The sequence below is a fragment of the Pithys albifrons genome, chromosome 7, assembly GCF_047495875.1.
Source record: "Pithys albifrons albifrons isolate INPA30051 chromosome 7, PitAlb_v1, whole genome shotgun sequence".
Classification (NCBI taxonomy): Eukaryota; Metazoa; Chordata; class Aves; order Passeriformes; family Thamnophilidae; genus Pithys; species Pithys albifrons.
Window position 1 is genome coordinate 17,404,901 of NC_092464.1, and position 27,703 is coordinate 17,432,603.

The 27,703-nt window shown below is 39.9% G+C and overlaps 1 protein-coding gene across 12 annotated transcripts in view; it reads left to right on the forward strand.

The window, feature by feature from the left end:
• ABI1 (abl interactor 1) overlaps positions 1–27,703 on the forward strand; it is a 79,095-nt gene that overhangs the window by 38,304 nt on the left and 13,088 nt on the right. For 8 of the 12 annotated variants that reach the window (XM_071560079.1, XM_071560081.1, XM_071560071.1 and 5 more), the window contains exons 3-6: positions 11,831–12,007; positions 21,929–21,943; positions 22,658–22,758; positions 26,170–26,310. In XM_071560079.1, coding sequence (XP_071416180.1) covers positions 11,831–12,007; positions 21,929–21,943; positions 22,658–22,758; positions 26,170–26,310 — 434 coding nt within the window. The remainder of the gene's footprint in view (positions 1–11,830; positions 12,008–21,928; positions 21,944–22,657; positions 22,759–26,169; positions 26,311–27,703) is intronic. The other 4 variants (XM_071560080.1, XM_071560069.1, XM_071560074.1 and 1 more) reach the window with 1 other exon arrangement.

A 27,703-nucleotide genomic window follows, 5' to 3' on the forward strand; every position in this document is an offset into this window, starting at 1 on the left:
CCTGCAAAGACTGGAAAGCATATTCTAGAGGGATCAGGGCTTTTATATTAGAACAGTGAGTAACATCATGAAAGCTTCCCTCTCTCCCCACTCTCAACATGTACTCAAAAGCTCCAGACTTCAGAAGGCAGGCAGAGAAAAATTCAAATAATCTCCGTTCCCCTTTTTTGTGTATTCTCACAGAGATCTACATTAGTGTTGCATTTTTTCTGCTTGTTTATTATAGTTAAGCTCTTGAAGGTATTGAATTAGCAGTTAAATGTGAAAGAAATAAAAAAATTACCTAGAATACAAAAATTTGTTGCACTTCCCATGAACATGTATCAGAGGTCATTAGAGGGCTTGCTTTTTTTTTTTTAACAAGTAATGTTCATAATGCACTACTCATTGCACAGCGTGTATGTTTGATTTCTCAAAAGGTTAAAATCTGCGGTGGAGTTTGCCAAAACACAGGAAATATGACCCATAACTTACTTAGGCATTTTCAATAGCAATTAAAAGCATGGATGGCGGTCCCGTGGTGTAAAGGGGAGCACTCTGGACTCTGAATCCCAAGGTCCTGAGTTCAAGTCTCAGTGGGACTGTCCCCTGGCAGTTCAATGCCTCCCTGCCATCCCATCCCGTCAGATCTCAGATGCTCAGCAGGGTCAGCCCCAGTTAGTACTGGGTGCTGTGACAGTCCCGAGGACTTCACTGTCACTGTCCAAGCTCGCTCGGCCGTGGCAGGTGGACCTTAGGATTTAAGTGATGGGGCCAGTTCTGCGCACTCTGAGCCTCACCTAAAAAATCCACTGCACAGGCTGGAAGGGCACACCCAGGTGGGGAGAGCCCTTCCCAAATCTTCATTCACAAAACCTGGCCATACGGGTGGAAGGTGTTTTACAGGGAATGTGGGGTATCTTTGTCTGTCACTGTGCTCAGAGCAGACAGCTGTGGCAGCAGTGCCTGTACCTGTGCCCACCCACACTCTGTGTCTCCTCTCAGTGCTGCTCCAAGAATCTGGCCCAAGCAGCAAAGCTACTTCCTTGGTGCAGCACAGGAAGTCTGGCAGAGCCAGGAATAGAACTTCAAACTGCCTTTTTCCAGGCTCTTGCTTCCAGCCACAGGCCCATCCCACCTCTTCCCTTCGCTCGCCTGACATCCTGGCAGCAGCTGCCTCCTGCATGCAGGGCCAGCTGCTTCTGCAGCGCTGTCTGACCTCCATACTCCAGATGTTTGAAGTTCCATTTCCCCCATGCTTAAGTGAACTTTAGCAAAGTGCTTCTGGCATTTCACCAATACAATGGGAAGGAGGGAGGGCTGTTGTTTTTACTGTTTTCTTTCTGTAACAAGGGCCTCTGTAGAGCTGCTAAAAATCTCTGCCTCTGTAGGACTTAACTCCATTTGCCTTCAGTTACCATCTGCCAGTCTTGCTTCCCACATCCCTCTCCCTGTTCCCAAAGATACTCTTGCAGACCTCCCCTCCTTATGCTCTGTGTTGGCATCATCTTCCTTTCAGTTGGGGAAGGTGGGGAGCAGGGAATGAGGGTTTGATGAGACACCCTTGTATCTCTCCATAGATACTTCTCATTTATAGACCCTAATTCTCTGAGGTGGCATTTCACGGGTGAGACCTACTGGCTTCTGTCAGCTGCCCCATTTTATGTTCTCAGCATCTTACATGAACATGCTCTGAAGAGAATAAGCAAGAATAATGTGAGAAGCTTCTTTCCCTCTGTCCTGTCTGAAGGATGAATATGTGCCCTCTGTAGCAGTCCTCCATTTGCACTTGGCACCAGGAAAGAAAAATCAGGCATGAACTCAAATCTGGCTCTGGGACAAGTGGGCTTATTTCTGTGCTCTGATTCTTGTCCTAGAATGTCATGTACCTGTTCCCAGCCCCTTTGTTCTGTCCTTTCTCCGCGTCCTCTTTCTGCTCAGTTTCACCAGCAGAACGTGTGACTGTTTTTGCCAGTAGGGTAGTCTGAAAAGCATCTATAGAGATAATCCTTTAGCTGAACAGGCCTCTCTTCTTCCTTTTCAATGCTGTTGTATAGGTATACCTGCCACTCCACAGGTTGTGTTTTGGAAATTGGGGTCCAGTCGGGGTCCAATTCTCAGTGAATCCTGGTCTTCCTTTTGGAAGAAAGGCTGAAGGTGAGGCTATTTGTCTGTGGCCAGTAATCTTTAAGCTTGTTTCTCTGGCTTTTGTTTTCAACATCTTGATTTTAGTGAGGCTTTTTATAACGTTTGCAACCATATGTTGTGTCAGTCAGAAATCAATTTTTTTGTAAGTATGTCTTGAAATTAATGTAGCTTAAGAAACGTGCTATAGAACTATGGGCGTTACTGTTTTATTTTCAGTGCTTTTGAATTCTAAACCCATGCAGGAAACAAAGCGTCCTGAGTAAATGGGATGTCTATGGTATACTTCCCTCCCTGACCACTTCCCCCTGCCGCAACTGTCTTGATACCCCAGAAAAAAATATGTATGAGAAGGTATAAAATATCTCCAAACCTCGATGAAGTCTAGTCTGCTTTATGCTGATGGAGAATCAGAAAATCTGCTAGTGTATCTAAAGAAAAAGATTTTAATTCTTAAGTCAGGGGCTATCTCTATTGGATTAAACTGACATATAATCTGTGTTCAAACATAATTAAAAAATACAGTGATAAACTGTCAAAGCCCACAACCTACACTTTATAAACCCTTCTCCCCATTAGGTGATACTTGTAAAATGCATTGTTAGTTTTGTGATTTTATATATATGTATGTATATAGTTTATGTATACAAGTGTATTTTAAAAGTGTGCATTTACATATGACTTATTTCTCAAGTAGGACTTAGTATTTCTTTTATTATTTTTCTTTTGATCTCTCAAGTGCCTTTGTCCTCTGCTGATGCCGAATGTTTTACATGGACTGTGAAAGTTGCTGTATAAATCTGTGCTGATGGCCTTAGTTCATTGTGTTAATCTGTAAAAGCTCTTGAATGTGAGCCCTCCCTGCAGGAAAAGGAAGGTGACATATCAGATTACATGAGACATGGCTTATCTGGCTCCTCTGGCCTTTTACCTTAAGAGGCCTGGATTTACCAGGACTTCAGGAGATGAAGCTTTCTGGAGAGCCTGTCCTACTGTTGTTACTTTGCATGCTGAAGGGAAGGTGTGAGAAACTTCTATCTATAAACCTACCAGAAAACATTGCTGGATTTGCAGCTCTTAAATGTATTTCTGTTGCCTCCTACATTGCCAGCAGCACATATAAAGCAAACACACAAGGTGAAACTTGGATGTCTAAATTGTTCAGAGGTGACAGGAGACGTGTCTTTCATGGTGCAGCTCAGAAGGCATGGCAGGATGTTCTGAGGCTTCTCAAATGACATTAGACAGTGGTGTTCAGGCAACTATTAGCCTTAGTGAAAACTGGATTGAAGGATTGTGTATGTGAAATAATAAGCCCTTGAAAGCCTTATATTCTGAAAAGAATTTGGGGAACTGAAAAAAGCATCTCCCTTTTTCTTGTTGTCTGGTAACTTGCTTGTTGCTGGCACTGACTTTCTTCTGTGGATTGACTGATAAATTGACAGTACTTTAGCAAACTTGATTCTGGTGGCTGTCCAAGGGGCTGTTAAAGATAACTTGAATTCATCTCTTGAAGGGAAAGATGCTAAGAAAGACCTTTGCCTTTTTTACTGTGAAGTTGAAAGATAAGCAGTATAAAGCTTCTAGTACAGTACCGTGAGATGAAGATTTCTTCAGAGCTAATTAGGGACTCGAATTTCACACAGTTGATGTCTAACTGAACATGATAAAAGGTTGTTAGTCTTCTGCCTTAGAGACAGGATTGGTCCCACCAGTCACTGATAAAAGGGCAGTACTTCTGTCAATGTTTCTTTAAGTGTTCTAATATGCTTCTGGGATTTTAGTTAACTTGACCTGATGTCTGTGCTGAAGAACTGGGAAGTGGCAACTGCTCACCACATTGCCCAGTTTTGGTCTATAATTGAGTTGGTGCAGTCACAGCTTGGGTGTTCTAACAATTTCTGTCAGTGGAATTGACAGTTCTAGTTCCCAATGCCTGTTCAGCCTCATACTTTGGAGATCCCCATGGACTGAATGAGTGTGTGTATGGTGATACAAGGGTGACTGATGCTGGTTGTACTGACACTGCTCTCCATGTCTCCCATGAGGCCAGGCTTGCTTAGTGCTTGGATAAGAAATGGGAATAAATTATTTTAGTTCTCATAAGTTTCTCAGGCAGTATCTTGGTGGGGGTCATACAATATATAAGGATTAGTCATGAAGTCCAATGCTTGAATTAGCACTTTCATCAAGAGTTAATGAAATATATACTTTGTAACATTGTGCAGACATCTGATTGTACACCATGTTGTAAACCTTCAAACTATTCACTTGTGCTTTTTCATGCCTGATGTGCCTCGAACCTTTAACTGATCTTTTCTGTAGAATATCTCTCTTGCAGTTTAAGTATGTTCACATTTTCTGTGTTGAATATACTGAGTTTTATGTTGAATTTTCTTTACAAAATAACAGCATAAAGTGGTGCTCTCACCAAAGAAGTTAACTGTCTGGCTGAGCTCATTAGAGCTGGGGATTTTATTGTTCTTTTTGTAGGTCGAACTGACTTCCTTGCAAGTGGCCTGTACAGCGTGCCTTGTCCAGAATCTCTTCAGTGCTGTTATTCAATTTTCCATAACTTGTCTATTAGTGTCTTATTAAATACAATGTCTTTGTGGAAGTAGCAGTGGAATAAATGTGTATTTCTAAAACAGAATTATGTTCTTAGTCTCATCAGTTTATTTTCAGGGAAGCTTGTTATATGAACTGTATAGCAGGACAATGCAATCTGTGATTTTGGAGAATGACAGTAAGGGTTAATATTAAAGCTGGGCTTAGGAAGATTGCAAAGAGTGAGGGTTTGGTTGTTGGTTTTTTTTTTTAATTTATTAAGAGGTGCTGAAGGCACCTTAGTGTTTGTTTCTTAAGTTATATTTCCTTTGGTTAACACTGCAATTTATAGTCTGGGTGAATGAACTTTTAGAAAATACTTGTTGCTGTTAGAATGTTTTTAACATTCAATTATATGTATTTTACTGCTGTTACCAACTAAATCTGAAGCTATGGATAATTTTTACAAGTTAGTAGAACAGATCTTACCTTTCATCTTCAAACACAAAGTAGTAGGCTTAGAATCCAGACAGTTGTCCCAGAGGTCAAGAAAGGAAACTAAACTTTGCAACACTCTGTCCCATGTATGCTGTACTTTTCTTGGCAAGATTCAGTCTGAAAACTGTCTTTGCCCAGTATTTTGTGACATCAGGCACAGTTTTTTCTGAAGTGAGATACTATATTTGGTGAATTGCCAGCCTGATGGGATAAGTCAAATCTAGTATTCCAATTGGCTTATCTTTGACTAGAGGTCTTGGGGGGTTTTTTCTCATGCCATTCTTGTAATGCCCTTTGATTAAAGGAATTTCACAACTTTGGTTTAGAATGAATGAAATACTGTTCTCTCTCTTAACTTGACATTCAGTAATGCTGTCTTTAGCATAGAGTCATTTCAAATTTGAAGGGACCCATAAGGATCATCCAGTCTGACTCCCTAAAACTCAACCATATAACTGAGTGTATCATACAGATGCTTCTTAAACTCTGACAAATTTGGAACCCTGACCACTGCCCTGGGGAGCCTGTTCTAGTGACCAACCACTCTTTTGGTGAAGACCCTTTTCCTATTGTCCAGTTTGAACTTCCCCTGGCATGGTTCATTCCATTTCCTTATATACTATTGCTGATCATCAGAGAGAGGAGACCAGCACCTTTCCTGTCCAGTACCCCCTTGAGGAAGTTGTAGGCTGCCATGAGGGCACCCCTCAGCCTTCTCTTCTCCAGGCTGAACAAGCCAAGTGGCCTCAGCCTGTCCTTGTGTGGCTTTTCCTTGAGATCTTTCACCATCTTGGTCACCCTCCTCTGGACACAGTCTGGTAGTTTGATGTCCTTGCACTGAAGTGCTCTGAGGTACACTCAGCACTCAAGGTGTGGAACAGGTTACTCTGGGGAAGTACAGCATCGAGTTTGTGTGAAACAGGTTACCAAGGCTCAGGATGTGTGGTTACAGCAAGGGGTGGGAGGATGGGGGTGGGAAGTGGTAACAGGTCATGCTGCCTGCATGGCTGGTACATCTTAGGTCTGTGGTTTTGTTTGTATAAAGTAATTCTGATGCATTCGGTTAATGCTTAGGTTATGTGTGTGTGTGTGTGTGTGTGTATATATATATATATATATAAAACACTGATTGCTCTGTAACCAGGGCTTTACTTACTTGAAATAAAGTGGTACTATCAGACTCAATCCTATATTCAACCACAAACTGAAAAATTGACAAAGGGGTACAATGTCAAAATTACAGAAGACTGTTGCCAATAACAAGCTGCTCAGCCTTCCTTGTCTCCTCGCTTTAGATAAATTAGCAGCTTAGGGAAGTCTGTGGATTTTGAGCCTACATTCCTTCTTGTCTGAGCGAGCTTAGGGACAAATTGAAAACTTACTGGCTGGCAGCTCTGTGCAACACAGGCACTTGTTTGAAGGCCATTTGTGATGTGAAAATAAAGGTTCTTAAAACCATTGCATCAAATGGTCTGAAAAGCTGTCAGTAAAAATGGTGTTGTAATTTTAAGATTTTTTAGGTCTTTGGTGCTAGATTTTTATAAATGAAGGAAATGTCCTTGAAGTGACTTTTGTCTCTTCCTGAAACTCATATTGTGGTTTGAATTTTGGCGTGGGGGAGTGGGAAATGTTTGGGGAGTGGAGGCTTTTTGGTGGTTAGGTTTGGTTGGTTGTTTTTGGGGTGGTTTTTATTTGCTTTTTAAAAAAACCCCAAACCTTTATACACTGTATCTTAGTCTCTGTTTTGAAGAGTTTTGTTTGTCCACCCTTTTTATCTGATAGCCACCGTTCTCAGTGTTGAGGACTAGGGAGCTGTTCTCTCCCCTGCTCAACAGTCCACTATTCCCAAAAGCCTGGCAGCTCTTCCCAGCTTATTGGTAAGACAATTGTGCAGCACCACACAATGCTTCTCCTGTCCCCTCAGCCAGGTCAGTGTGTGTGCTGTTACAGCTTCGTTTTTGAGGAAGGAGCAGAGTAGGAAACCTGAAGTGGAATTTTCCTGTGCAATGCTTCTGGAGTATCAGTCAACACAAATCTAAAGAGTATTTGCTAGTGTAAATTTGTGGTATTAGTATAATGAGTTGTCCTGTCCTTCAGGACAGTCTGAAGTTGGCAGTACCTGGTTAGTGGAGTTGATTTAATAGAGATTATATTTTCTTTTATTCCCTGTTCTTTACCAGCTGTGCATGCATTTGGTGAAAGAAGTGGTGGCTGTGTAAGTGTCTGGCTCATAAATTTGAGTTGTAGTTGTTCAAGATTAAAAAGATTGTAGAAGCTTGAATTGTTTTTCTGTTTCCTTTCCCTCCCCCCGTATCCCTAGATGTGTGAGCTGTATGAAAATATTTAGATATCCTCATATTAGTTTGGCCAGATGTACTCCAGTCTCTATTTCTTGTAAATTGTTTGTTCTGGGCTTGTACACTAACATGTGTGTAGAGTGGTACCTGCAGCACAGAATAATAAAAGAATAACTATTTGCTGTATCATTGCTGTGCTGCACTTGGCCTTGAGGCTGCTTTTGAGAAAGCAAACAGTTAAATTTTAACTCTACATCCTGTTGTCCAGCTGGGGGTTTTTTTCATATGATTTGAAGAAGATAGATAGTGGAGGCAGCTAATAATTAACAGTTCCTTCAACCTTCAGTCTTAACTGTGCTTCTGGATTAGCTGGCGTAGTCCCGAGCACCCAGTTATAATGGCAAAGGGGTTTGTTCGAGTTAAATTTGCTTCCCAAAGGAAACATGTTGTGCTTTTGTTGGTACAGAAAAATCAGAGGTGAGCAATTCAGATCTGTATAGACTCTGTGAGACTGAAAGCAGGTATCAGCTCAGAAGCAGCAAGGCCATAGCTGCTGTTGTCTGCTAAAGGAGAAATCACTCCCTAGGAGTTCTTAGCAACTCCCCAGAAGTTTTTTCATGAGAACTCCTCAGGTTTCCCACAAAATACTGGAGATGTTCCTGAAAACAGTCAGGATGATTTCACCAAAACACTGGACTTATGAGATATGGACTATAACCAATTAGAGTTTGCAGTTAGATGGTGTGAGGTTCAATTTAGCAAATAGAACGTACCTTTAACCCTATATATAAACCGTGTGCAGTGTGTAATAAACTGCATTTGCTTGATCACATTCGTCGGGTGTGTGGTGTCCTTATTCCTCCACATATTTATTGTTACTTTAGTGCTTTTCCCTCTTCTCCAAACTGGTGAAATGCAAGACTTTTTCTCACTGGATTGTGTTGTCCCGTCCCTATACCCCAAATTTTAAGTTACACTGTATATTTATGTTTCAGCATAAGCCAAACATACTTGAAGCTGGTCTGACTCTTTGCTAGTGCTAATTAACCTGTGTTAACCCAAGCCAGCGAGCCAGCCTTTGCTCCTCTCCTTCTTTGATGTTCAAAAGTAGGTTTTGCACATGAAATTGCAAACTGACTATTGTTTAGCTGTCTTGTTACCATTTCAGTGCAAACATTTACTCACAGCTACAGATGTCAAGTGTGACCAGAGTTTTGATTATGGTCTGTTTGGCTGCTACCTGGTATACCTGGCTTGTCTCTGTAGGAAGTTAACTCATCTGGTTGCAAACTGTGCTGTCCTACTGAAAATTGCTTGAGTGTTGAGTATTTCCTCATTTGGAAGTGAAAAACATGACTAAAGAATAAACTTCCACATGAATGTTAATCAAACAGATATAAATAAAAATAGAAAAATGAACAATTGTTGAATTGTTGTGTGCTTTGTTTTGCATAATGTTCATATAAGAGTTAATAATACGCAGATCAGTAACTTCTTGAAGTAAGATGCTGTCTGGTAGCTGTGATGGGCAGCTTATTGCTCTGGGCAAAACTTACGCTGTGACTCTTTGCTTTGCATAGGGGTAAAATCCTGCCGTGCTTTTGCAGTGCCAGATGTGGCAGGAGTTGCAGTCTCTCTCATTTGCTTTGAACAGCAAGTCAGTCTCTTGCACAGACACGCCTGAATGCCGTTCAGGGCTTACAGGTGTGCCCCACTGCTGGCCCTGTGCTGTGATACTGCCAGTCTCCTCTTTGCTCTCCTCTTTGCTTTGTTTACCTTACTGAAATCCATGCAAAGACTTCACAAATCTCTGCTTGATACTTCATTTTGGATAAGCTGTCTGATAAAATTAATATACGCTCTTCACTTGTTCTAAGAGTTTATTAACAACAATTTGTTGCAGTATTAAGTTAGCTTCCAAAGCAGATATGGTACAGCATCTGTTCCTGGAATTTCTTACCCTCTACTACAGTAATTTATGGATTTTTAGGGAGGAAAAGTCAGTCTTTATGGACTACCCACTAGGAGAACATGCATCTTTTTGTACTGTGAAGGGTTTGGTTTGGTTTGGTTTCTCTTTTCTTTTACCATGAATGTTAAGAAAACTCTTAGTACAAAGATGCATTTTTTGTCCATCCACTGAACAAAAAATTTATTAGTAACAACAGATTTCTTTTGTGATAATGCAGTAGAAGCATGGTTTATTTCAAGGGACATAGCATTATTTTAAAATACCCTATTTTGAAACATTATAGTACGTTTCCTAGATTGATGTTCTCAGCCTCCTATATTGCTGTGTTCACATGATTCTAAACTAAAGTTGGTTCTTTTTCTCACTTGTGCAATGCTCATGTATTATGAAATATGAAGAGTTACCTATTATTTAAGAGTTTTAAGAAGTAGTTTGAGACCTGCTGTTATTGAACACAAAGGTTCAGGTTGTATGGAGAAGTTGGAAGATAGATGATCCAAGAACGTGTAGCACAGCACTCATACAACCATTTCAGCAGGATTAAGAAACAAATAAAAGCCAGAACTAACATGCATTTTAGTCTCTAAAAGGAAAAGAACAAATACTAGCTGGATTTGAAAAAATAGGGGTAGTCTTGTTCTGTAGTCCTCACTCTGTCATCTGTGAAATTGACTGCCAGAGCAAATGTGGCTGCATTGAGTGTTATCTGATACTGATGTAGTGGGAAATGCTTGATATAAAGGATTGTCTCATTTGGAAAAGTGTTTTTTTAATTCCTGACTTGGAAATTTTTCTGAGCATGAGCATTTAGAACAATAAAGCTTGGTCCAAAGTTTTATTGGAATATTTCATTAATTTATTCCAAATAAGCTAATGCAGACATACATATCTAATGTCTTGCATTGCTCTGGAAAATCTCAACTCATACTTCTATTAATATTCTCTGTACTTCCAAAGTAAAAGAACTTTTTTCAGTGTTACAAGTAGTCTGTTATTTAGCTCTAAGCTGTGAAAACTAGCTTGCTTGGTATCCCTGCTTTTAGGTGCTTCTCCACTGGTGTTCCCACTTATATTCTGCAATGGCATCTATCAAAGCTGTTAAGGAGGGGTTTATGTCTTTCTGTAGTCAGGAGAATTTAAGATTATTTAAGCATGTGCACCAGTTAATGACAAAAGCAGTTCAGCTGAAGACATTTCACAGTGAACACTGAATGCTGGCTTTCCTAGAAATGGTAATTTCCTGGATACTGACTTTGCTTTTTTCAACTTGCTTCATACAGCAGTAGAGGGAAATATAAGCTAATGCTGTGCTTCCTCTTTGCTTCGCTAAACAAAACTTTGCACATCACAACATTTATTTTAGACTGTTTCTAGAGAGGTACCTAAATGAGTAGTGATGGACAAGGATTTTTCTTTCATTCTGAACCTTCACTCTTTTTTTTTTCTATGACAGCCTCTCTAGGAGGAATTGATGCTTACAAACTAAGAATTACTTTCTCTAGTGGCAAAAGTGGTGGCTTGATGCTCCAAGTGGGTTTTTTTTCAGATACCATCCTCTGCAATGAGATCCTGAAGTTCTTGTAGGTTAAACCAGTACGTTCAATCCCTAAATCTCGAATTAGGCTTCCTAGACGTGGGACTTACTATGTCATCTGATGCTTGATTTGCACTTGTTCTTCAGCTGGGTTTTAAGCAATGGTTATATTGCATGTAGAAACATGTCTGTTATGTGAAGCTTAGTCTGATTTTTCACTGACTGCTGGACTGACATTTCTTTTATCCTTTAGGTATTTTTCTAATAAAATTATGGTACTTGCATATTTTATATTCCTCTACTTGCATCTCTAAGGCTTTGTTTTATTCTTTCAGTAAAGCTGCTATAAATAGTATGACTGAAACTACCCTCAGTGCTGAAATGAGTCCTCCTTTGTGCAGACTCTTACTCTGATATGCACTGATGGCTTTGCTGAAAGAAATTACTGCACAGACTTCCCAAGCTTAGCCCCCTCTGGGGCTGTGGGCAAATTGCTTGGCTTGTCTGTCCTGGTTTCCCAGCTGTGGAGTTGGAGTAATTTATTACTAGTGCCAGTCATAAGAATGTTGAGGGTTAATCTGCAAGGACTGTGGTTGCATAGTGTCTTTAGAGTGTCAAAGCAGTAATGTATAATTGTAATTTTATTACTAATATTGGTTATTTCATTAAGGTGCAATTTTCTAACAACATTCATGTAGATTAAACTCATTTCATCAATAAACTGGCATCCTTCCAGCATCATTAACTCAGTTCAGACTCTTTTATCTAACAGTGAAGCCTAAACATGTAGCTAGCTCTGCAAAAAAACCCAACTAGCAAATGCCTAAAGAAACCCATACTTTCTTGTTTTTAATCTAGACTGTGGACATCCATAAAGAAAAGGTCGCTCGCAGAGAGATAGGCATTTTGACGACCAATAAGAACACATCAAGAACTCACAAAATTATAGCACCAGCGAACATGGAACGTCCTGTAAGGTATATTCGAAAACCTATAGACTACACGGTGCTGGATGATGTGGGCCATGGCGTGAAGGTAAGAATACCTGGATACCTGAGGACTCCAAGTAACACAGACTAAGAGACAGGATCAGGGCAGAATGTTGCTGATACTAACATGTTTAGTTCCTTTATGATAGGAAGGATTATGGGTTTGAGATACTGCCATATATGATGATGTAAATAACAAAATGAACAGTTTCACAGTGAGTGGGTTTTGAGCAATGTTTGCCATAACCTTGTGACTGTCTGTCAGTGGTAGTCATGGATTCAGGAAATAATGGCTCATGACCATAGGCTAATGACTTGTAAAAAACTCAAGACTGATTTAGAATTATCAGTCCTTTCTCCCCTTGATTAAATTGTTGCTGCCATTCTCTTTACTTCTTTAGTTATAGAGAAAAATTAAGTCCTTTCTTCTGGGAAAACTGGCTGGTGGGGTGGGGTTTTTGGAGGGTGGACAGGAGAAAGGGGTCAGCTAGTTTGCATTTAAATCTCAGTGGCTTTTTATGTTTCACTCCCAGAAGTGCTTTTGGACAGCCTCATTTTCCTTTTCTCTAGATAAGGCCTTAATAAATTAATGTCTACCTCCCTTGAAATGATCATAGTTGAAGTGAATTAACACAACACAATTTGCCGCCTGAACATATTTTTATAATAAATACCTTTGTATCCCTCTAGAGAAGGCCTTCCAGGTGTATGCAGTTTGCAACAATCTTCCCTTGGATGGCATTTATTCAACAGCCATGTATCCTCTAAAGCTTGTCCTGCTCTGGTCAGTCAGTTGTGCAGCTAGATCAGCCCATCATGTGCCCTTTGAATCGCTGAGCTCTTGAGGAACAGATCTTTCAGAATTACTTGACACAAAAGAGTATCAGGGTACCTCCGGCTTTGTAGTACCACTCCAAATGGCCAGAGGAGTCCAATTCCAACACAAGTTATAAAGCAGTTCTACACCATGACAGCTCTAGACCATGAGTTAACTTTGTGCTACCTGATTTTTTTCTTTTGTTTGTAACTGAACCTGTATTAAACCTGTAACTCTTGGAATTGTTTTATACTAATAGTTTAAGCCAGACAGGATGAAAAACAGTCTTGTGTAGAAGCCTGAAAGACATGCTCTGAATTGCTGTGAAGTAGAAACACTGGAGTCAGAGAAATTGATGATTTTTCAGTACAGTCTGCATTCAAAGAGAGTGCTCTATGAATAGAGAATACAGGAATTAAATGTCAGGTTATTGGTTTCTGCATTTAAGTGCTCCAGGGATCAAGTGCTGTAGAAGACTTTTTAAAAGTAGAATAATTACTGTTGGTCTCTGAAATTGGTGCTTTGCTGAACTACTTGCATTGTGCAGGCTCAAAACAGGTTGCTTGATCCATGAAGGCTGAAGTTGTTAAAGCGTAGTAGTTGCATTTTCCAATATGACTGTTTGCTTCTGGGAGTGCTGATGTGATTTTATTCATGTGACCCTCTTTGTTTAGGGGTAGAAATGAGATGCTGTTTACCTATTTTCTAGGTAGCTCTTATGCAATTTTTCCTATAAAGGGTTTTATTAAATGTTAGTGGTTTATTGTATATTAAACCCTTGGTCTCTTTGGAGGTAAAAAAGTTTCTGGTAGTGACCAAATTATCAACTCATTAGAAGTCAGATGCAAACTATATCTTGCTATTATTCTTCATTGAGTGATTTGCCTAAGTCTGTTTTATGACTGTGGAAGGCATGAAACACATAGTTGGTATTTTCTATGTAGACTTGTTACACCAATTGAATATTCTGCCAGACAGACATCAGGTATATGGATAGTTCAAGGTGGTGTTTGACACCTCCATTAGTGTTGATATTCACTGGACACGCTGCTGAAAAGAGTGTGCTGAGGTAGGGAATGACATAATTAAGTGTTTTAGCCATCGTATTAATTGGGTTCCAAGAGTGTGACACAGATCAAAGCTCTGAAGGAAGTAGCTTACTTTGTCTGCAAACCTACGTGTAGCCAGTGCTGTTATAAGAAAATCAAACCAAAACAACTTAAGAAACCAAATCAGGTCCTGGTGGAAGTTAGGACAAATAACAGATGATGCTGAGAACCTGAGTTGCCACTTGAACATACAAATTAGGGGGAAGCATAAAGTAAATTGAATTACAGACTTTGTCTCGTACAGAATGGCCTTAGAAGATGCTTCAGATTCTGTTGAGTCTTATTTTCTTGAGCAAAGACTTCACCCCAGGTTGAATAGCTCATGTCTGATAAGGCCTGGGAAACTATGTTTTCCTAGAGGAAAAGAAGTTTGAGTTCTGCCTAGAACAATTGTCAGTCTGACTTGAAGGTCCTTGAATGTTTTCTGCTGTAGTCACTGTCAGTAAAATACAATACAACACATACACTGGCATTTAAGTATTTAAAAATAAATATGCAACACTGATAAATCTGCAGGTAGTTTATTGCTGTTAATGGGACTCTGTTTTCTACAGGCTTTGATAAAGAAACAAAGGAAAAATACTAGGAAGAAAAATCAAAAATGCAGGCTGGATTTTATCCTGTTTCTGCTTTTATTTGTTTCATTAAATATTGATCCTAAGAAAAATATAATTTAAATGTACAGTATATTTTTCAGGGTGATCCTGAATTATTTCATATAAAAATGTATGTAAAAGTATTGTCTCACAGAGTAAAAAAAATAGAAAGATGTGTAATCTTCTGGGTGAATGCTGTCTCCATAGGTTTTCTATCTGAGCAAATGCAGGAACACCTGTATATATTCTCAGCTCATTTCCTTTGTTTGTCTCTGCTTCTTAGGACTGTATAAGGGATGCAAAAGCAGGTGCCTGCACTTGGCCCATGGAGAAGGGCTCTCCCTGCTTCCCTCTCTCTCATACATGCAGCAGTTTTTGTGGGGCAGTGAGAGTGGAGGTGTCAGTGATGGTGAGCAGCTGCTCTCCGTAGCAGGTTTCCTTGCTGATGGGAGATGCTTCCTTGGAAGGCTGTGCCGTTTCCTCCTCCAGCAGCTTCCTGGTTGAAAAGCTTTTGTAGAGCATCCTGGGCTGGCAGAGTTGCAGGGTCAGATACAATGTCTCCAAAAGGAGGAAAGTTGCTGTTTATTATGTATGTCCCTATAAAGTGAAGGCTACCATCAGTCCAAATCAGGAGGACTTTCTAAGTTGATTTGCTAGCACAGAGGCTTTCCCTTCCAACATAACTATGTGTGGATGGCTCCAGGAAACACAGAGGCAAGCATTTTTGCTGGTCTGCTAAGTAGTTGCTCAGCTGTCACCCTCTGGGCATAGGGGAATGTAGCTGAAGTCATTCTTGGTAAACAAGAATAACTGTCATGATGTGAATATCTACCTTCCTGTGTGGAGCTTGGTTTAAAATTATTAGGCAGAGACTACTTTAACATTTCCTTCCCCTTCTCTTTTTTTGTGAAAGGAAAGAAAAAAAGTACTGTGCCAGCAAATAAATAGGTCAAACACAATTACTCATACAGAAAATGCTTAGTTTAAGAGTGGGAGAAGGAGGAGAAAGCTTGAAAGCGGTCTTAAAAGCCCTGAAATTTGCCCTTAAAAGCCAAAATCAAATCAGCCTTTGAATTTATAATAATCTTTTTTTCATATAGGAGGCAGGTGGAATTGCAGCAATTTTTAAAATGGCAGCTAAGTAGGAAATTGAAGTGATGCCTTATGGTAAAGGCAGGTAAAATGTTGAATACATGCCTAATTGAAATACCTAATAGATGTAATTGGATCAGGTTGATTTTATGGCACTAATAGTTCTTCAAAACCAAATTTAAATTGCATATGAAGATTGATCACTCTTCAGCTTTATTTTAAGAAAAAAATAGTAATTTTGTCACCATACAAAATTTGCATTTCAGCACATTAAAACTATTAAGAAGCTTCTGAGCCCAGGAAGTCAAACAGGAGTTAAGCATTCAGAAATCTTTCTCAAGCTGATAGAAGTTGGAAGGACACCCTTAAAGTAGGGATTGGGCCATAACTTAGGTTAGAGAAGGAAGTCTTGCTTGTGCTCTTGTTGTGCTTTGCAGCCTGTCCTACTCACCTGCAGTCCTGATGCTTCCATCACTGTCAGTGCCAAACAAAAATCCACATGAGATGCTGGTGTGAGGGTGGAAGGCTACCTAATCATGCCTACTTACCCTTTAGGGTAAGACTGTTCATGTGTTAGCCACTGGAGTATTAAATTTTAAATCATTCACTGTAATAAAACCAGAGTGAAATTGGGATCCTGAACCTGAGCCTGGGCTGCTTTTGTCCCCTTACCAGCCTCTGTCAGACATTCACGCTTCAAAGGATGTCATGTTGCCAATTTCATTAATGTCACATCATCCCTCTGGGGTCACGGCCAAACAGTAAATGCTGCTGTAGGGTAAAGAATGTTTCTCTGGGGGAAAACGTAACTTCCTACTGCCAACTCTAATGACTCTGTTGTGGGTGTTAAGACTGTGTGCTTTCCATAGGGCACTTGCTACTGGAAATTCAGAAGTGTGCCCAGTGTCATCTGATACAATGTAGGTTTCAAGCCTTTCAATTTGCAATGAAAACTCAAAACTTTGAGGTCTCTTTATTTTCTCCTTTTGAAAATACTTTTTTATGTTCACCTCTTTTATGACAGATGCAAAGCTACCAACTCAACTGAAAAAGCATAAAGTGTTTAAAGGCAAGAATCTCGGTATCTTTCTCTGAACGAGACTACTGAGTGCTGAGGGAATAATTTTGTCTATCATCCACAGGCAGGTTTTCATAGGTTAATAGCAGTTTAAAATGTAATAACATTCTGAGGTCACATTTGACATATTTTTGCCTTTTAACTGGAAACTAAAAAAAAAAAAGAAATAGGCAATACTGATGACAGAAGACTAATTATTAGGTTGCAAATAATACAGGGAGAGCTTATAGTTACATGATCAAAGGTAATATTCCACTGAAGAGAGACTTAACTATTATATATGTTCAATTTTGAAGGAAATATTGATTTGAAACCTAAATTTCCTCAAAAAAAATCTGCTTTGCTGTAGGCTATAAGGAGATAAAGAGGAAAAACAGGCTTCTGACACATTCTGATAATAAAATTGAGACACAGGAATCATTTCTTCAAAACTGCACAGAACCAGTGGCAGAAGTGTGTTACCCTGAGTGACACCCACATACAGTTCGCCTGATGAAGGACATTGATTACATCTTCTCCCAAATTCCCTATCTTGCTTTCTGTAAGGAAACCACATTCTAGACTTGGGGCTTTACTGTATCTTTTCCTCAGACATCCCCTACCTTCACATACAAACACTGTTCCAGCTGCCACTTTTCTTGCTCTGTGTCCCCTTGTGGTATTCCAAGACTGCTCCACTGGTGAGACAAGAGGCAATCTCGAGCAACAATGCCAAGCTGCACATAAATAATAGCACTTCTAAAGGTCTCCTGGCCAGTTACCTTTCTGTACGGACCTTCTCCCTTGACTAATAAAGGAAATACCTCTTTTAGGCAAAAGGGGAGGTTGACTAAACAGTCAAGAGCAATCTTGTGGGTTTTTTTTTTTTCTTATTGCAGTAGATGACTGATTACTGGTCAAAGGTAACAGGCTGATTATTGCTTTTGCAATATTTATTGTATTAAAGTTCACGGTTTACCAGATACTTACTATTAATAGAGATCAGACTGGCACACTTCTTAAACCCGTGTTTCCATTGATAAGCACTTACATTGCATGGGCTTTAATGATGGCTTTCAGTGATCCTAGGCATGGCAGGACAAACAGTGAGATTTGCTCTTTAAATTCACGAGTTGGAGAAATAGCAAGTGACAGCTACCTGCATACAGATTTTGAAGTTGCTGCAGTCTGAAATTAGAGTTCATAGCTGAAATGTGCAGGAGAAACTTGCTGACATCAGTGTGATACAAGAATTTTTCTACTGTGTGCAAGTGGCCTTTTGTGTGCTTATAGATACATTTGCTCACATAAATCAGTTACATGCAACATCCTTACCCCTGGTTTTCCAAGCACAGTTTATAGCTCAAATGATAGCTTTATAGTTCCCTGAATCATGACTAATGTTCCCCCATGACTTGTTACTTGGCATGAAAACTATTAAAGACAGTTTAGATGGCTGCCTTCTGAGGCCAGGCATTGGAGTCCCTCAGTGTCGGCATCCTTTGGCTCCCAGTAGGTATTTCTGATTGCCTCACGCCCTTTCCTTTCATGCCATTCTTGATCTGGTTCTCTTTGGCCTCAGTTACAGTAACCTGCAGTGCTGCCTTTGTCTGCAGGTAGTTTGTACTGTTTAGACTATCAGAACCAAGTATGCTGCACTTGCCAAAATAGTTGCCTTAAGCAAGTTATCCTCTTGGTACTAGCAATCATTGCTTGTTCTTCCAAACCCACAGCTAGAGCTTTTCAGTCCAGGTGCTCCAAATTCCTGGCACCAGTGACGGGAGCAGCTTCACTTTTGGCGTTGATAAATGCCTTGCATGGCTGTTGCAAACACCTGTTTTGCCCATTGCCTTAATTGCAGTTCTCCTTTCCAGCCCACTGCTGGCTCTCAGTCCTTGGTCAGCCTGCTCTCCTATGCTCTTGAAACCCTGCAAATGTGTCAGTGCTCTAGCTGTGATATTTTGGAAATGTAACAAGGTTGACTCCTATTTGTTGAACCTGAGACTCTGATTTTGTTCTCCTAAAGTCCTTAAAGCTTTATCCAGGACTGCCACATGCTTGTTGGGTTTTGCCTGGAAAAGCAAAATTCTGCTTGCATCTTCAAAACACCTCTCTGCTATGATGGTTTCAAGAAACCCCAGCTGATACTGCTGCTTGCCGTGCTGTCTTCTCTCTGGGAATGTCCTGGTCTGTCTACTTCCCTGCCTCAGCACCACAAGCACCCCCAGCAAGCTCACACACTGTTTTTGTTCTGATCTGTATGTCATGCAAGTGGTGGTTTCTGGCTGACAACTGTCTCCTGTGTGTACAGTACTACAAGTATCAGGAGAAGAAGCAAGTCATGCTCCTCATGCTTCTTCAGGAGTTCTCAGTGATGCTCTTCATTTGACTAAGCTTTTTTCCTTTTGCACCTCCTGTCTCTTATTTTATACCCTCTCAAAACAGTCTCTTTCCTGTTCAAGCTGTGAACCTTGTCCATGCTGCTGCTTCTCCTCCTCATGCCCTGCATTTCCTTCCTTCCTGGCTCTGACCTTCTCGGTACTGATCAGGCAGTTGGTCATGGTCGTGTTCTGCCAACTGGCTGGTTGGCCTAGAGGCATCTGTACAGAGATGCTTGAATGTACTTTAAACATGTTGGCTGCTTTTCCTTTTGGTTTTCTGTTGTCTCTTTTCACCTTTTTCTTAAAATCACGCTGAGTCGAGACCCTGCGGCATAAACTGTTACCAATTCCAAGCAGTTTTCTTCAATTGCTTAGAAAGCATTACATTTTGTTTTCAGACGAAGAAATGCAGCAATGTTAACCTCATAACCCCAGCCAATGAATAAAAGAAAATGTCTCCTAATTAATTAGGTTGTTAATCATGATTAAATAGCCATATGGTTCATCTTGCTTTGATTCATTTGCTTTCCTTCCTTACTTTGCATTGGAATGGCCTGCCCAGAGAGGTGGTGGATTCACCACCCCTGGAGGTTTTTCAACTGAGATTGGCCGTGGCACTGAGTGCCATATCTGGTAAACGGACTGGAGTTGGACCAAGGGGGTTGGACTTGATGATCCTGGAGGTCTTTTCCAACCCAATCAATTCTATGATTCTACATAGGATCCTTACTTACTCCTTTTGGATCAGGAGTTCCTTTGGATCAGGAGTTCCTCTCCCATGTGAATCTCAGTTCTTTTTGTGTTCTGGCTTTTCGTTTTCCTGCCTGGATGACTCTTGTTTATACTGACAGCAACAGAGAGGACATCTACAGACCTTTTTGTGTATAGAAAGTAATATGACAAGTTCCAATTCTTCTGCATAATCAAGTGTTTGTATTGTTTAGCTGGTAGCAAAAGAGATGATGCTCACCTGGTGTGTGCTAGAGACAGGAATAAAGGTCAAGAGCTGTTGGACTTGAGAAATGTTTTGTGTGTTAAACAGTACTTAGCAGTAGAAAAGTTTGAAATAAGATGAAGACAACTGAATAATTTCTAGATGTTAATATTCATATTGTCACTGCAGCAGAGGCAGAATGTAACAGGCATTAAGAAGTGGGTGGAAATACCATAAATGGGGAATGACTCTGCATAAGGGAAGGAAAGAAAGGAAGCTTTTTGAGTTTATATCTTTGAGGCAGGCCAATTTAATAGTAGAGGCTGGATAAGAAACCATGGCACCCTTCTTTTTTTAAGCCTTTAAAAAGTTTCTAGCTATGGCTGCTTGGGGAGATGGGACCAAGAGTTTTTCACTTTTTGGTCTCCTTTAACAAATTCCTGGTATTATGCCATTGCCCTTGGCAACTAGTGAAGTAAAGGGTCACACATTCCTGTGAGAGGAGAAAGCAAATTTCATTGCTAAAGGCCTGTTTTAAAAATATAATACTTTGGAGACTACTCTGGCAAGTTGGAAACTGAGCCTTCATGTTTATCCATGGAATAAGTGTGTGGGGACAGAAGTGGTTTAAGTGCCTGCCACTCTGCTGATGAAACTTTGCACAGACTGGGAGTAAATGAATTGACCTTAGAATTTACTTACCAGAGTTAAACTTTTTCATGCAAATTTTGGAACAGGTTTTGTGTTTCTGTTCTGTAATATGAATAACTTAAGAGTAGTGGCTTTCAGCCTCTTTTGATTTGTAAACCCCAGCTGTTTTTCAGTGGTTTTTCAGGCCCTCTTAGTAATCTCAAATACACATTGCTGTATAGCATGTTTTAGTTACTCTTTAACTGAATTCATGGATGCCTTTGAACTGATCTCTATTTCTTGGAGAAGAAGGAGAAGGTGGAAACCACTGTTTGAAGTGCTGTGCCTTAGGAGGCTTGTTCTGGAAGTGACAGTTTATTTCCAAACAACCTCAAAAAAGCAAAAAAAATATTTTGTTTTGGATGTTTGTATTTGCCTTTTTTGTTTGTTTTTTTGTTTGTTTTGTTTTCATTTTGGGGTTTTGGAGGTTTTTTTTTTTTCAAATTGGTAAAACTAATCTTTTCCCCATTCAAAACCATAAGTATTTATCTCCCTGTCCCATTCCTCCACCCCCAGGGTTCCCCCCCAAAACCAAGAGAACGTGACTTGAATTTATTTAAAATTTTGCATGTTTTCTTCATGAGGCCAAGTCTTTTTATTTTTTTCCTCAGCATCACAAAGGCTGTTAAAATTATACAGTGGAATCATATAATGACTTGATTCTGAGAGCTAAAATTTCAGAATAACAATCACTAGAGCCCTGCCAACACAGTTGTGAGCAGCCAGTGTTGTGCTGGCTTGAATCAGATTTCAATCGATAAACCAGAGGTGAAAGGTGCTGCTGCTCATCCTGTTTGAAAACTCCCTTTTCTTTATTTGGCATTCAGTGCACAGCTAGGATTTCTTCAAAACACATGCAGGTTAAGTGTCAAAACAGTAGGCACATCTATTCTGCACATACAGCTGAAACTGGTTTTGTCAATAAATTCTTAAGTACACATTGCCTGTGCTACTGAAATAGCATTCGCTTGGATTTGGACTTGAATGGTCAGCAAAGGGCTTTCCAAGCCTTTACTGCCCATGAGGAGCCTGGCAGACATACCTGGCAAAGCTTAGCTAACCTTAATTTTGGCAGAAATGCTTTTCCTCTGGTCACTTTGTCAGACACAGAACTTTCAATGACTGAGACAGTAAAATCTCTGTTATTGTACTGGGATGAGCTAGTTATTGGTAGATACAAATGATTTTTTTTTTAAAAAATGTGATTATCTGTAGTTTAAGCTGTCCTGTCAGTTGTGATGGATCTGCCATTAATTTCTGCCTTTTCCCCCCTTTTTTTGCCAACGTTAAGTGGCTAAAAGCCAAGGTAAGAAGTGTTATTTCTCCTTTGACACACAGTGCCTCATGTGACTTATAGTAGAGGCTGCAGAGCCATTAAAACCAAAAACTAGCGCTCTTACGCTCTCCTCTGCTTTCTATAGGATATTTAGATTAAATGTGCTATACTTTTTATTTACAGCATTTAGTTGTGTCAATATATCTGCGATACATTGACATCTGCATTTATACATAGATACATTAATTTCTCTAACACATATAGTGCTTTGCTCTGAACTCAGTAGATGCCTTGATTCCCTTCACTTACATTTTTTGCAGGAGACTTCCCAGACAACCTGATTGACTCTGCTAGTCAAATAGCAGGGGCAGATTGAGAAATTCTGGGTCATGCTGGCTGTATTGTACTGTCAGTGTTAAAGTTTGATTTAAATTATTAACACCTGAATGGCTGTGAATACAAATGTGGCTTCCCTTTAAAGAAAAAAATTATATAAGAGATTTGTGCATGAACCTGTCAATTGCCTACCTTTCTGATGTCTGTTGTAAATTAATAGCAAAAATAATATTAAGCTTGTACTTAGACTCTTTGTATTTACTGGTGTCTGTCTTGTGTGTAGCTGAAAATTTGCTGTTTGACAGCTGTCTGGGAATTCTCACTTCATATTCTTACACTTAAAAAAAAAGCTGTCAGTAATAGGGCTGCTCTGTTACAAAAATAAAATCATGTTTTCCCTTATTTCAGCATGGAAATAACCAGCCTGCAAGAACTGGCACCTTGTCAAGAACAAATCCGCCTACACAAAAACCACCAAGTCCTCCCATGTCAGGCAGGGGAACTCTGGGGTAAGAATGGACTGCTTGGTCCTGCCTTTGTAATAGAAATTTTTAATTGTGCCAGTGTTGGTGTTTCTTAAATTCATGGATAGATGACAATTCTGATTGCCTTTAGTAAAAAAAATTATCTTTTCTGTATAAATCCTTTCAGCTGCACTGACTCATTTTCATGATGACCTTTTGAAAGAACAGTTTTTTCATGGGGATTTATTATAGATATGGGTAAATGAAGAGTCTATTGATATTCCTGACTTTTGAGGAGAAATCTTTAATGACAGAAAAGAATCTCACTTAGGTTTTAACTTCAGAGGGGGAAAGACCTCAGTGGTAAAGTTTCGTGTACTCATTTTTCAATATTAGATGAGCTGTGAAGTGAATGTTGGTGCTATATTTGTTGCATTATCAAAACACAATTTGTAGCATTATGAATACAGTGGCAACATTAATTCTTGCAGGCTTGTGCATTTTTATTTTTATGCTTAAATGAGGGAGGATTTTGCTATTCCCAAGCCCCACTGTGAGCAGAATTCCCTGCATCTATTTTGCTGCTGTGGACCTGTGGGGAGTGAAATCTGCTTATCTTTGTGTGCCAGCAAGTAGTTGTTTCTAGGGACCAATACATTAATACTTAAGAAGCTCAGTGCACGTGCCATATGGTTTTGTCTGTCCAGCTGTGCAACAGCTTCCAAAAGGCATCCTAAAGGACCTTCTACCTCTTTGTCACTCTCAGCCTTTCCTTTATGCTGTGGGGGACTGAGGCACTGTAAAACTGGCTGACTGGCATGGTTGTGTTGGCTCCAGGTATGTTGTCTGGGAGGGGCAGGAAGCTGGAAAAATGAGGAATAATGAGACAGAACAGGATGGGATTCAAGAGCCATGGTAAAGGAAAATTAGAAGCAGTGACTTCTTTTGTCAAAGACTTAGTGATTTTTAATCCCAATTTGATGCTTTGATGGTAGTGTTTGTTGCGTGTTCTGCAGAGACATTACCATTGAGGTTTCCTCAGTGTGTTTTGTGGAAATTCCCATTGCTCAAGGGCATGAAATCAGTATTCCAATTGTGTCTCTTGTCCCAGCTGAGAAAGAGTTGTTTATCAGCCCTGGGAACCTGGGTAGTGCTTTCATGTCCTCTTGGAGTCTTGCTGGTGAAACAGCAGTGCTGATGTACTGGTGAGCTGCCTCTCTAATGCTCCCCCATGAACAAGCCAGAGCTGTTTGGTTGCCTTAGCTGATGCCTGATAAGGATTAATCAGCTGAATGTCATTTCCAGATGAGCTTGACAAGAGGCAGCAGTTGGCTGAGGGGGAGGAATTATGTGGGTTTGTAAGAGAGATTTTTATCTGCCCTTCTTGTTCAGGAAGTACAGTTCTTGTCTTGAGCAGCCGTGTTCTGCCAAAGCATGAAATATCATAGGCATGACTTACCCTGATTTATGCAGGAAAAAATCGCTAGAAACTGCAAGGATACTACTCTTCTCCCTTTGATCCAGAAAGCAGAGATAAGCCTGTAAAATCAGAATGAGCATAGTGTGTAACAGAGGCCTTTCAGTATGTGCTGCCTTTTGTGCAGCTTGTCCCTCCAAGGCAGGACTATCCAAAGGATTATGGTGGGGAGGGAGTCCTGCAGCCAAATCACATGAAATGAAAAGGGAAGGACTGAAGCAAGCAGGGATCCCTTTGCAGGACCAGGGAGAGTGTGGAAAATCGTGTTTGCTCAGGTTGGACATACCATTAAAAACAAGTGAATTGATGGAGCTGGATGGTAGGAGTAGTTCAGGTTGTTCCTTGAGGGTCTTGGAGCAGAATGAGGCCTTGGACACCCTGTAGATCTTCTTCTTGGCAAGGGCTATCAGGTCACACTGAATCACGGGGGACAGTGAGGTGAGGAGCTCTGGGGAGTGTCAGGAAAATTTTCATCCTCTGTGTAAGGTTGGAAGGATTGGATTTGAGTGATGAAAAAAAATTGGTTTTGGCTTCTTCGGTGCTTGGGAGTTTGAGTTCTTCAATGAAGCTGAGAAGGACCAAGGAGAAGCTGAGGCATGGCTGAACCTGAGGATGTGGTGGGGTTTTGCTTTTGACAATATTTGTAAATTGTACAGACAAAATAGTTGGTACTGCAGGGCTGAACAGAAGTTCCTATTGCCAGTGCATTTCAAGGTACAGTACTTTTAAACAATTCTTTTCAAGGTTATTTCTGTTGGAATCAGATTCACAGTCTTCCCTGAATATAATTTTCTTTGGTAGTCTTTAGATCTCTCTTACAACTGGAATATAAAATTTCTTTACTTTTTCCAGAACTGATCTCTTTTGGCAGATCTATAGGTGGTGGCAGCTTGCATATTAAAGGCATCTGAGTTCTTTGTATAGGCAAACTAATTTGCAAACACCACAGTACATGAGAACAATTATGGTATTTGCAATTTTTTTCTTTGAGAGGTTTTAATAATAAATTGTTATAGTTTAAGTTAAGTACTGTTGTGTTTCATGCTGTAAAAAGGAAGTCAGTAAGTTTCTCAAGATACCAGGAAGGTCTATAATTTACCAACTCAGTTGTAATCAGTAATCGAACAAATGATTAAATGCCAGTAGTTTAGTGTTTTTGTTTTTGCTTGGCTGGTGCTTTGCCAAATTCTGTGTTTTGCAAGGGATCTCTTAGTTACTGGTGAGAACCAAAGAGCTCTGCAATTCAGTACAATAAACACACTGTTCCTAAGGCAGTAATGGGTCTGGAAAATAGAGCTCAGAAGATTTGTGTTATACTTCTGACTCAGTGCAGTCTGGTAGGTGACTTTGGAAGTCTCTGGGCTTTGCTTTCTTGGGCTGAAAAATGGAGACAATGGAGCTCATCTGTGAGGCACTTTCAGATCTGCTTATGTGAGATGAGATGGCTTGATGACTGTGTGAAACAGTGCTCCTAGGAAAAGCACTGGTGATTGCAAATGTCACTTGTTCTGTGAATCTTGATTCAGCTTTCCTCCTGTCTTAATGAGATGAATACTTTTAGCCAAGAATACTTTTGAAAGCATTTGGAAGGGAGAGGAAGGGGAAATTGTTACAGTGAAAGTTTGTCATGTGCAGTGTACTGACAGGTAATCCCACAATGTTATGTGGATGTAGCTATTGTATGTTACATATTCCAAGGAATGTATTTTGGATGGTATATTTAGTTTAGGCTTTTTTGACCATTATATATGTTGTAGGCTGACTTGTATGGATCTGTCTATGTAAGAGTACTATGGGCAGTTGGCTGTGACCTGTTACCCAGCTGGTGGAATTTGTTTAATATACTGTAATGTGGGTCACTGTGCAGTGATCTCTCATGAAAACTTAAGAAAACAAGTGGCTTTACTACTTCATTTTTTTATCCTTTTGATCTTCTGATCCTTTATCTTTCTGTGTTCCAACCTTTTCTCCTTGACTAGACGAAATACTCCGTACAAAACCCTGGAGCCAGTCAAACCGCCAACAGTCCCCAATGATTACATGACCAGTCCTGCCAGGCTGGGCAGTCAGCACAGTCCAGGAAGAACGGCCTCCTTGAACCAGAGACCACGAACACACAGGTACAGGGGTTTGTCACAGTAACTCTTTCCTGCCAGGCAAGCTCATGCTTACTAGAGTCACAGAAAAGCTTTGAAGCTTTGTGCCTGTTGGCTTTTTGTTGAAAGGCAAAATGGTGAGTTATTCTACTACTGTATCAACAGAACTTCACTGTTTTGTTGAGTGCCATAACACAAAGAAGTGTCTTCATACTCCATATTCTGAGCGTACCTTTTTAAAAATGTAATTTTTTTCTTGAATTGCAAGGTTGGTTCTCTCTTGGAGCCTCTTCAGTGAACTCAGTTTTTTTCAATTTGATTTTTATCATAGGCCTCAAACCTCAGGGAAAAAAGCAGACAGAAGAATTCAATTTAGTTGGAAGTTAAAGGTTAGCTTACTTTTTAGAGAGCTTCTTTCTTAATATTTTCCTTTTTTTTTAAACTCCCAATAGGCAGTTAAACATCGTAGGTCACTAACAGGGACTGTGAGAGTATTTTGGACAGAGTTGCTGATGAAATACTGTCAGAATTAAATAACTTCTAAATGTCACTGCATCGAAAATCTTGTTAGTCTGTTTAGCTGGCTACTGTGAGTGCTCCTTACTCTTGTCTCGCCAGATCTTCTTTTATGTGGGCTGCAGTTAGAAATTCAGCTGCAACCATGGTGACAAGATCAAGGTTTTCAGCAGACAGAACACTAATTTTGAAAGAATTGTCTTGCCTTCCATTTCAGATTACTGGTTTTCTTTTTTTAACAATGTTATTTTCTTGAGATATGTTTGAATGATTTACACTTGACTCTTGACTGATTTGTAGCTATCCGGGAATGGTAAATAAACTATAACATCACAGAGTACTCTTTTCATTAGTATGGATGAGTTAGTGAAGTGATGTTTTGGCTTCAAAACACCTTGTCTTACTAGTTTCCTTTACATTACCCATTTAATACATATAAATTCAAGACTTGAACTAAGGAGCACTCTTAAATAAGAATAAAGATTGATTCTGTCTGAATTGTGATTCTTTTTTCAACTCTCTCAGGGAAAATAAGTCTTAGGCACTCAAAAGGCCAATGTAGAAATGTTACCAGTAGTTCAATACAAGTATGTTCTGCATTGCTGGCCTCTGATTTCTATATCATATAACATTAGTGAGGCAAACTGTGAGCTATCTGTACTGTTACCCTTCAGACTGTCTTAGAAACAAACTTCTCATACACAAAACGTGTGTGCATGGGTAATGGGGAGTGTTAAATACAACCAAAATTATGTACACCATACCCCACCCACCACCCCAGATGGTTTATTGTGTCAGTTCTCCCTTAAAATCTTAAAATCTAAACTTCTGTTCTGAATAGAAGAAATGTTCCTTCAGCTGACAGCATAGATAATCTTAAATAATTATTTTGAGTTTAGGC